The following is a 10,996-nucleotide window of genomic DNA, read 5'->3' on the forward strand; positions in this document are numbered from 1 at the left end:
TCCCTAAATTCATCCTGCAGTTGGATACCTTCTTCTTTTTCTAAACTGTTGTGTGGTGTTGCTGTGCCCTTTGCAAGCAACGTTTTGGATGAAATCTGTACTGCAGATCTGTGTATAATGTGTTTGGGGGAACTGTATACATGTAGGATAACATTTATTACGAATAATGAAAAATAGGATACACATCCTAAGGATTAACAGCTAATGGTGAAGTCTGGTCAGAAGTCAAACACAGTGTAGATTGTAAGCTCTTTGAGGCAAGGACTATCTCTTAAGCACTGTACAAACACTCAATATCACCATGGGGGTGGAGTACGGGGTATGGGACCTGTTCTTGGTTGGTCCCTAGGCACCACCATAATGAACATGATACATTTAAAAAGTAAAACAAAATCAAAGCCAAATACCCAGTCCTCCTCAAAAATTTCAACCAACCAAACAAAAACACAGACTTGTTCTGATCTCTTTGCATGTGTGAATGCTGAACCTGAAAAACGCAGAAAAGCTAATGAAAAAGATGTTCTCAAGTATAACGCTGTGAATCAGTCAATATGGTAAATGCAGTTGCAACCTGTGAAATTTTAAATCTTCTTAGTGTGAAGTGCACCTAACAATAATACTATTCCGTCAGACTTACAAGCAGCTTTCGTTTTTCTTGTAGGTGTTTTGGTTTTTTTTACATGTAATAATTACATGATTTGGCAAGATTTCCAAGTGTGATGGGGCGCTTTTCATAGAAGTTTTTTTTTTTTTACAGTTGCATTTGAGGAATAATTAGATGAAGTGGAGAAGTTAAGCATTTCTCGGTGAAACTCACCTTTAGTTAGTCTGCTGTGAAATCAAAACTGAGCACCATGGATTTAAAATCCAAAGTAATCTTAGTCTCATTTTGATTTTTGTTTAATGCTAAACCCTAAAAAATTATGAATATTGAAGATTATGGTATAGATGTCACTTTTCTTAGTGTGGTTCTACTCTGAAAAGTGAATATTACATCGTTTCTGAGTAACTTTTGCTTTAAATCCATTCTGAGTCAAAGTGGAAAGATGCAATGGGCTGTTTTTACATTGTCACTTTTCAGAGTAGAACTTCACTTTTCTCTCCTTTGTAACTGACAGCTGCACAGCTGGAGATTAAGTACACAAAATAGTGTAATATACCATATGCTTAGATGTCAAGTAAGATGTGTAAATAAAGGGCCTGCCATATTTCTTAAAGTCCTTACTAACTTTGTTTATAATCTTTTGTCCTAAATAAGGGATCCCTAGGTTTGTATTTGCCCTTGTGAAACTTACTAGGAAGCTATGGTTTCTCTGACCAATCCTATGTGGTAAAGACTCCCTTGTCTTTATCTCTGTCATTATTTTGCTATTACTTTCCTTGTCTAAAAGAGGAGATGAATATTCAGCCCAGTGTCTGAGTCAGAATGATCATTAACCAAAAGGCAAAGCAGCATTTGGTTTGCTTTATATTCACAGTCCCTAGGAGAGGCACAGAGACCTCCAGTACAGATCCAGTCCCTTGTTCCAGAGGCGACCTCCAGCTTGTGTTCTGGCCAGGGTCTGTTGATCTGGTTTATTATTAAAATAAAATCAGATTGTTTACAGTGTTCCATTTAGGTACTACTCTGCTGGTCTGTCAACTGCCTTTGAACTCAAATAATTCCTGCCAAAGCAAATGCTCCAATACGCTCCTATGCTTGTAGATAATGAGCTCTGCTTCTAATGCTGCCACGTGTTATTGTCCATGTGCATATCTACTGAGTGATCAGGGCTGGGACTCATTTATTTACAAAGTGGATAAAGAACACTAGCTGGTTCTAGCATATGCTTCGTTTTCTACGCTATGAACAACTTCGCTTTATCCGTTAGCCAGGTCTTGGAACAGCATTTTCCTCCCTTTCTCCTCAGCTGAAAGCACAATAAATAGCTACATCTCTGATATGGCGTTAGTTGAAACGGTGTTCTACACCTTAAAGAAAGAGACAATTTATCATTGTTTCAGAAAGATCATCCACAATAATTTTTGGTAAGCTGCAACTTTCTACCAAACTGATGTAGTTTAAAAAATATAGATATAAAAAACCCAACTGGGCTGGAAACTGGTTATAGTTTGACATCTTGGAATAAAAGGGTGTCTTGGCTTAGATACACATCTTGCACCAACCTGGATTGTGTGATGCCACAAGGCATCCTTTGATACCTCCAGAAGACTGCAGTTATCAGTATAAATAATGTATTTCCCAGAGCACCCATTATTTCTAGCTATTTTACAAAGAGAAAAGAGGGCATGATCCCTGCTCCAGGGATTTTGCAATCTACAGACAGACAAATGGTAGAGGAAAGTGTACAGCCTATAGAAGAGTTGTAAAAGTAGTGAGTAAATGGCCACATCTTGATAATATAAGACTAATCCTATCCAGTTTTCCCCTCAGATCTGCCAGTGTAAGTCAGATAGTTTTCAATACAAAAATAATATATGATCAATTTCTGCCCATTCAGTTAGAATTGCTTTCTATCCATAATGCACATTGCAATACAAGTCATGTAGCACAGAGGAAGGTTATGAGTTTTGCTACAGCTACTTCCAGTATCTTTGGCACACATGCAGATGTAATAAACTGTATATTAAATGGATTTTTGGAACAGGGAGCTGGAATAGTAGCTTGCTCCATCCACTCCATGCATCAAGCGGGTATTGCAGTGCTGTCAGGAATGGTGCACCTCCCATCTGGGAGAATATGCTGGTTAAAAGAAAGTGGAAAAAAAAACTGTTGGGTTTGTGTCTTGTTTTTAATGTTAACACATTTCTCGTTCATTTGGGGTTAGTTATTTGTATTTTGTTTTTAGTAGAGGCACTTGAGGGAGGGTGGGCTGCTTTTCTTAATTTTACTGTTGTTTTATAGGCCATTTAAGTGGCTCTTTTATTAGTCTATTCTATGTAGGTGCTCCCACTGCTCTCATTAGTGTACCTTCCAAAAGTGTGTGGTTTGGATCAGTCTTTCATCTGTGTCCCCACAGGAGAGAATTTTTTCATCCCTTTCCCCTTGAGAAAATGTCCTTGTTTTAGCTTAGGGAGTAGTCTCTGTAAATGTTTTCCTCAAACTAGGAATAGTTTATAGGAGCAGAGGAGGAGGAAGGTTTGAAATACTTTCCTCATGGATTGTATTTTCTAAATGGACAACCTACCCTAAATTCTCAATTACTGAGGGGCAATCTTCACTCATTGCTATATTTGCTTTCCACAACCAACTCTCTGTATGACTTTTCATGAGTGTTGTACCTGAATACTTTGGATGCTAATATCTAAACTGTGTTCTTAAATTTATTCACCTAAATTTGGGTTATTGCTAATTATGCACTATATGTATCTTATGGACTATCCACAAATACAAAGTTTGTTTTTAAAATTTAAGCACTATACCCAGATGTACAGACACTCCTTTTTTCTTAACCTGTGTACTATATAATTTTTTAATATTTGCTTTAATGAAAAAATTTAAACAGTTTAAGTGTGGCACCCTTTATTTCTCCTACACCACCACCAATAGGTCTGCAAACTAATTTTACAGTTGTTAAAATTATCGAGCACAGCATTTGATTTCCCTCCATGGGAAGAGGATCTGCTAGTGCAAGCAGACTTTCATCTAAAATTCCAATGGTGTAGTTGTCGCCCAAAAGAATATTCCTCTAGTGACCACTCCTTCAGATCTCTCCTTAAGACTCACTTCTGCCATGATACCACCTGACCATGGTCAGGCAAATCAATAATGTGCAAACATGCTTATTTTACTCTTACCTTGTTCTTCGTTTGTCAATGTCATCCACCTTTGGAGTCCTGCTATAAACCTAGATTGTGAGCTCACTGGGGCAGGGACTGCCTTTGTATTACAGATTTGTGCAGCACTTATCACAATGGGTCTAGAACCCTGGCTGAGGCCTCCAAGTGTTCCTGTAATCACAGATAATATCTCTTGTAACTGAGACAGTCTAAAGCCCTTTTAGTGACCACTCTTAATACGCCTGAGATATCTCACAAGAAATAACTTTATTGGCTAAAAAAGTTGTGAAATATTACTTAATGCTGCTTCTAAATATTTAGGGTGAAAACCTAGTCCCACTGAAGTCAATGGGAGTTCTGGCAGAATCTTTGCTTGGAGCTTGTGCTGTGCCTATGTGGGGACCAGGACGGGTTCACCTGCTTTCTTCCATGACCCAGTGATGTCTGTGATGTAATTTCTGCTGCTAAATTTCTTGCTTATAGGATGTGGCACCAAATGCTACAATGGCATGTCCCTGAAATCAGAATTTATTATCAATCCATAGTATGCAGGTAGCAAAGCTGTTTCTACATTGTGAAAAACAGAGCACGAAAAGAAACCAGGAAACCACAAAAACAGAATAGAGCACAGATATATTTGTTCATTATACACAAGATTTAATCCTATATGGTAACTTTTTATTCAATTTAAAAACTCCATTCAGCTGGAATGGATAATGTTGTGGATCCCAAAGAGCCAAGCAACAAACATAAGAGTCCGTGAGCACGGCTACTGAAGTCGCAAGGGCTGGACTCTTCTGAAATCTGGTGTTGCGTTTGTAATCAGCAGTGATATGAAAGGAGCACAGGACAAGTACATGCCAGCTAAATGTAAAAGACAGGTTCAAAACTCTGTCTGGGTGTCACAAGCTTTGCTGCCCAGGACTGGGTTTCCAGTAGTGTGAGATTGGCTGTCTGACTAGCTAACCACCTTTTTTTAAAAAAATTTCCAGTCTACTATGCTCATGATAAGCTGGATGACTTCATCAATGTCGTTAACATCCATCTGCAGCCTTTCTTTATGCAGATCCGGAAAGGAATGTCTGAAGATGATGGGAAAACATATTACGCATTGGTAAGTGTGTGATATGTTGCCACCTTGTGGATTTAATGTCTAACTACTAGTAATGCTAACCAATGTCACATTTCAAAGATGCAGCAGCGAGGAGAATCATCTCTATACTTAACATAAAATTAACCTTCATGCATAACATATCAATGAAAAGTGCACATTCCTCCTAATACTTTTAGACTGGTAAGCTCATTCACGCAGGGACTGTATTTTAGCCAGTGACAACAAATACAGCTACTATTTCTCTCTGTGCTCCAAATCCTTGAGTTTGAGGTACCAATAGAAGTGCTGAAACAAAGGGTTATAATAGCAATGTTATTCAGAGCAAATACACAGAATCTTATGAGGATGTGTCTGCCAGCACGCTTCTCACACTAAGTGATGTTTTGTTTTGGCTGGGCTCCTCCAGTCTTATGCTGACAGCTGCTGTAGAATCTACATGTAGAACAGGGAAGCGTGAGGATGAACGGTTAACATGATAAACACGAAGGAACAGAACATGGCGGCAAGGACTGTAGTCGTGTTTGATTTATTTATCATAAATATTAAGAGGTGGTGCTGCGATAAGTGTGTTTTTTTTTTTTTTAAAAAGAACCTTTTTTCCCCGCTATATGTAACGTCAGCTGGAAAGCTCTCAAACCTCCCCAACATGGATTTTTTGCACCTGCTAATAAAAAATTCATCCAGTAGAAAAGATCTGCTAGGAAATGATTTACAAATAATTTCCGGATTGTAAATGTCAGCGAGAGAGAGAGCATTGTCTGGCGATTGCACAGGTCTGGGAATCGTGCTCTGTGCAACCTTGACCAACGCCTTTAGCTCCTGGTTCCTGTTTTCCTATGTATAAAATAGGGCTACTAATACATCATGGTAAAAGGTGAAAGAGCAATACAAAGTATTGTTGTTTTTCATAATCAAGTAGTGCTGCCTGTTAACCATAGTAAATTACTATTTGCTATTAGGTATTTTCATGATTTTTTTGAATGTTGTTCTATTGTATCCCTTTCATCTCAACTTACCTCAGAATCTAAACATTTATCTGAAGTACTGGCTTAGTATAAGTGAAAAATTCAGTCTCTTCTTAGTCTCCATTTGTGCACAGTGTGGAGTGTTTGCTCAGGAGAGGTCCAGGGCTGGAATACGGGGGTCCTGCAAGGGCAGGATTGAGGTGTTTTTGTTAATAAAAGGCTTTATCTCAAGAAAGAATGCTCCCCTTCATGCTGTTGCAACAAGCGACCTTTATGTTAATTTAAAATAATACATGCTTTGTTCTGGCTGGAAGTACAAAGGTAGTTTGAGTTCAATAATTGTTATTTTATAGGTGAATCTGGCAGAAACTGAAATAACTAAGATGGCATCTGACTATACAGAAAATGAGTTAGAATTGTTCAGAAAAACTGTAAGTACTGTAAGTCAGCTCATTACTCAGCAAATCAGACTGTTGGGGGAATGGTCTCCTCTTTAAAATAAACGGAATAGTCTGTGAAATCTGCTTGAAGAGTAAGATACCATATTGCTTTAGTTTATAATTGTTAGTTGTAACACAAATCAATTGAAAAAAATAGTGTGGCATAAATCTGTTCCCTCTTGGGGATAAATTAGTGTTAAATCGAAATCAATGAGAAAGCGCTTCTCAGAGCAAGACTTGGCAGACCTGCTTTTAGTTTATTAATCATCTTTCTGCAGCAGCACTGTCCCAGAATTCCCAGCAATGACTGGGTAATTCTGTCTGGGAATAGAAGGTTTCAGGACCCCTTTAATCTACAGTAGCTTTTGACAATAATAACCTAGTACTAGGATTTGAAGATTGCTACGAAGTGGATTGTATATTGTTGGTTTAGTCAATGACTCGTATGCATTGATAGCCATGGACAATGCCGCCTAACAAGACAGGCAGACCGCTCTTGAAGAGTTTTCAAAGGTCCAGACTCCCCCATTGGGTCCATATGCAATGTCCTGCTTCATGTGAACCAATGGTGTCATCACTAGCATTTCCCATGATAAGAATTCAGTATCTTGCTTTTTGTTGGTTTCTTGTTATAATATTGTTTGGTTCTGTTCATAAAGAGTATAGTGAATTTCTGTGACTGCTCAGAGACTGTATATGTTTTGGGCCTACCGGTGCGAGAAATACATCTGCCCTTTATGGACAGCAAGGGTGATGTGTCGCTTACCTGGAAGAAAATCCTCGCTTGCCTCAATGTGAAGTTTTTCCAAAAAGTCTCATCTACACTTACAGCTTTCAGAAATATTCCCGTTGCTGGTCTGAGACTGGTGCAGCTTCACTGATGACATCAACAGTGTAGACCAGTGTATAGGTTACCACCACTCTCATCTCGAGCTGCACTGATCAGAGACGCACTGTGCTGAAAGTGCATGTGTCCTGCCTTCACTAGTGCTCCAAGATTTGTTGCCATCACAGATTTTGCACTGAAGCTCAACCAAAGATGATAGAATTTTTGAAAACTGGCAGCACCAATTCAGCCTAAGAATGTCAAGTACATTTACTTGTGCACATGTTGGAACAGATGCCTTGCTGATGGATAAAGATCTTTCATCAAGGAAGCATGGATCTCAGGCCAAGTCAAGACACAGATTCCTCCCTGGTGTGGAGGATGCATCATATATTCAGCATCATTGCAGTGTATTAAAGGGGCTTCAACATTGCTTCCTGCAAGCTCCCATCTTGCAGTTTCAGTTGTGGAATTATCTCCCCTGTGGCAGGTTAACACTGCCAACAGCCTCTTAATTGGTTTAATTTCCTGAAATATTTGCATTATATGTTGCATTTTATAGTATATTTAAACTAGGTGCTGAAAAAAACCTCCACATTGCCATTAACCCAGAACTCAGGCTAGCCAATTGTATGTTTTTTCTCATCAGATATTTTTCTTTCTGCAGATGGATGCGATCATCGTATCAGAAAATGGCTTTGCATCTTCCACAAATATTTTAAACCTGGCTGACCAACTTAAAATAAAGAAAATGAAGAAAAAGGAAGCAGAGCAAGTGCTGCAAAATTTGGTGCAGGATAAGTGGCTCTCTGAAGTAATTGCTTTATCTTGTAGAGAGAGTGGGCATTTTAGTAGCTTTGACTGTTCTTTCATATTGCTTTGACAGCCAAAAGTGCAGCTCTGCTCTAGAGAGTGACTGTAAAAATGGTATTGGGTGAGCCAATTTTTATTGTCTCAATGATGCAGTATAAAATATGCTAAGTTTACAAGTCTTTGCATCTGGCCGTGCTGTAAGCTTACCCTAGGAGTTGACTCAGACAGAGCTCTTTTCTTCTCAGGTATCATCACTTAGTAGCAAAGGTTCTGCAAGCCAAACGGTATGCTCATGCCAGGCAGTAAGGTTGCACGGGTGTAACTGAGAACCCTGCTGACACGCTCCCGCAGTTTCCACGCATGGGACACTCTGAACGCTTGCCGCTCCCCTTTAAATACTGAGTTAGGGAGGCGGTGGTGGCACTGCTGGGCTTAGCCCCCCCAGAGAAGAGCTGGAGGGACGCGCCCCCCCGCAGGTTGGCAAGCAGAAGTGACCATGTCCATCTGCGGTGCAGCTGCTGTGCTCACCCTCTGCTCTTGAAGGTGTTTCATCCTGAATCTCTACACCGTTCTCTGCGACGGGCTCCCTTGAGCTGGGGGAGACTTTCAGAAATGTAAAGGACAGGTAGGTGCCCAATTCCTACTGAAAGTCAGGAGGAAACTCCCCTTTGTGCCTTTGAAAATCTCTCCCTTCATTACATGTGTTAAGAAAGGGTGCCAGATTTTCTTCCATGATATTTCTCAATAATCTAGGTATTTTAGAGCTGTCCAGCTCTAAAGAGAAGCCCAGTTGCAAAGGTTGTTACATGGAACCCTACATTTTGTTTAGAATAATCTCTCTAACCTCTGTGGTCTTTGATGGAGGATGGGTGAATGCTTGCAGGGACCTGTGGCTTCCATGGTATGCATATTTATTAAAGACAAGGGAGTTTTTTTCCTGCTGTTTTATGCTAATTAGGTGCAGTGCTTTGAGTGGAATTTGAATATTGTCTTTGTATTAGTGATGGGTCTCTGCTGGATGCTGAAAAGAAATGAACATCAAGCTTTGCTTTTGCTAAAAGTTCGAGCGAGCTCAGAAAAAGGTCAAGAGTGAATTGTAAGAAACAATATTATAATCTCACAGTTGGTGTTGTTCCCTTAGCGAGATGGGGAGTACACCTTGCACACTCGCTGCATAATGGAGATGGAGCAATACATCCTCAGCAACTACCAAGACTTGGTGAGGAAATGTAACATCTGTCACAGCCTCGCCATTCAGGTAACATATTGGGCTGGGCTTCCTCAGTAAGTGTCTGCTGTTGAGAAACATTCCTGCATGATGGTAGCTAAAGCATGTGATATTTTTTCTTTCTGAGCATTTGTTCCATGTTCAAACTGCTGTTGTAACCTGGCAGTGGAGTCCACAGTACACAAAATACCTATTCTGTTGCTGCCACTATAACTATATGAACTTGGAGAAAGTGAACTTAGTCAGTGAGAAACCTGCATTCATCATGTTGGCTCCTGTCCCAGTCAGCTGAACTGGGGGTGAATCTTTTCCATTTTTACATGTGCATGATGGTTGTTAGCTATTATAAACCACTGGACTCAACACATGGTGATTTCCCTGTCTGGTACGTGCATGCATCTTCACTCTTGCTTGCGTCAAGAACTCTAGAATAAGCCCACAAACTGCACTGAGGAGCTGGGCAGTGGCATCCCCACAAGCTCCCAATCTTGTTCCCCTGATAAGTGGCTGGGACCTGAGCTCCTTTTCTCAGCTGCCAATCTCCCGTTACTCATTCCCTGCCTCCTGCAGCTACTTCTTCTCTCCAAGTCTTTCCCAACAGGCATGCTGTTCTGACACTCCTTTTCCCACCCACCTGTCCCAACACCCTTTGGCTCCCAAGCCTTCTTGCTACGAGTCTTTCCATGACCCCAACAAATGCCCGTTTCCCAGCTCCCAAGTAGTATTTCCCTGTAACCCATGCCAGCCTCTGTTTACAAGGATCCTCCAGCTGGAAATGAAGTAAAATTCTCTGGAGTTAGTGCTCTTAGTTTGGGTGAGTAAGGCAGACTATGGCTCTTTCCAAAGATGACATGCTTTGTAGCACTGAGAGGGAGACCAGAAATGCTTTCTATTGACAGTAACATTTCTCATTTCAGAGTCAAGTATGTGAAACCTGTGGAATTGGAATGCACTTGCCTTGTGCTGGAAAATATTTCAAAGCTCAGATGGAACCACACTGTCCCCACTGTAATGAGTTTTGGCCACATGAGATTCCAGGTAGCAAGCAACCCATTTTACAACTCTCGTCTAATAATACCTGAGCATGGACGGAGATATTTAATGGTGATACTTAAGTTACTGTAGTCATGATGAGATGACAGTGGATTAAACTTTCTTACTTACTGGAAACGTCAAGTATTTCAGCTGGTGGATCTTGCTTTGGTAATTTTGTGCACCTATAACCGTCAGGGTTGTGCCTTTACTCCTGGAGTCCTAGACCCTCTACTACCAGCAGTATGTTGAGTGAAAAAAAATCTGGAAATATTCAGTTTGTTGAAGCAGAAGCTTCTCGGAATACCTCAATGTAACTAATGAAATGGAACATTTCTAACGGAAGTCACAAGCAAATAGGAGTTTACACATTTTTAGCCATTTAGAGAGAATTTGGAGCTCATGAAAGTGTATTGTCAGGGAAACAACACAAACCGGTATTTTGTTCACTAACATTGCATTTTTTCTTCACAGAGATAAATCGGCCAGATTCCCAGTTGCCTTCAAGTGCCCCGAGGGAGAGGAGAGGAACCTCATCCTCAGGAACAAGGCGGCGTTAGAAAGACCAGCTTCAGTTAAAGCAGCCATTTTCTTTCACTGTTTTACAGATGAGCCCAATTGCAGTTTACTTCAGCGTTAGTGTAAAATGTGTCATTCTGAAAGTAGGAATGCCCAGGGAACAAAGTCAATTTTCTTTTTATGGTTTGTTTATACTTTGCTAAAACCTTGCTAGAAGTTTGAAAATAAAACTGTTCTGACCTTGGCCTCCTTGCTCAGTTCCTGCACTGTTAAGGTCAG

The 10,996-nt window shown here is 40.2% G+C and overlaps 1 protein-coding gene and 1 pseudogene across 3 annotated transcripts in view; both read left to right on the forward strand.

Annotated features, from left to right (window-relative positions):
• NSMCE1 (NSE1 component of SMC5/6 complex) overlaps positions 1 to 10,961 on the forward strand; it is a 31,807-nt gene extending 20,846 nt beyond the window's left edge. Inside the window, exons 3-8 of one of the 3 annotated variants that reach the window (XM_048866429.2) lie at positions 4,773 to 4,894; positions 6,213 to 6,299; positions 7,793 to 7,939; positions 9,080 to 9,196; positions 10,084 to 10,204; positions 10,673 to 10,961. In XM_048866429.2, coding sequence (XP_048722386.1) covers positions 4,773 to 4,894; positions 6,213 to 6,299; positions 7,793 to 7,939; positions 9,080 to 9,196; positions 10,084 to 10,204; positions 10,673 to 10,758 — 680 coding nt within the window. In that variant the 3' untranslated portion in view covers positions 10,759 to 10,961. The remainder of the gene's footprint in view (positions 1 to 4,772; positions 4,895 to 6,212; positions 6,300 to 7,792; positions 7,940 to 9,079; positions 9,197 to 10,083; positions 10,205 to 10,672) is intronic. The other 2 variants (XM_048866430.2, XM_048866433.2) reach the window with 2 other exon arrangements.
• On the forward strand, positions 2,592 to 2,728 carry LOC125644465 (U2 spliceosomal RNA; annotated as a pseudogene).
• Positions 10,962 to 10,996: the final 35 nt, after the last annotated feature.

This window comes from Caretta caretta, chromosome 10, assembly GCF_965140235.1.
Source record: "Caretta caretta isolate rCarCar2 chromosome 10, rCarCar1.hap1, whole genome shotgun sequence".
In the NCBI taxonomy this organism is placed as follows: domain Eukaryota; kingdom Metazoa; phylum Chordata; order Testudines; family Cheloniidae; genus Caretta; species Caretta caretta.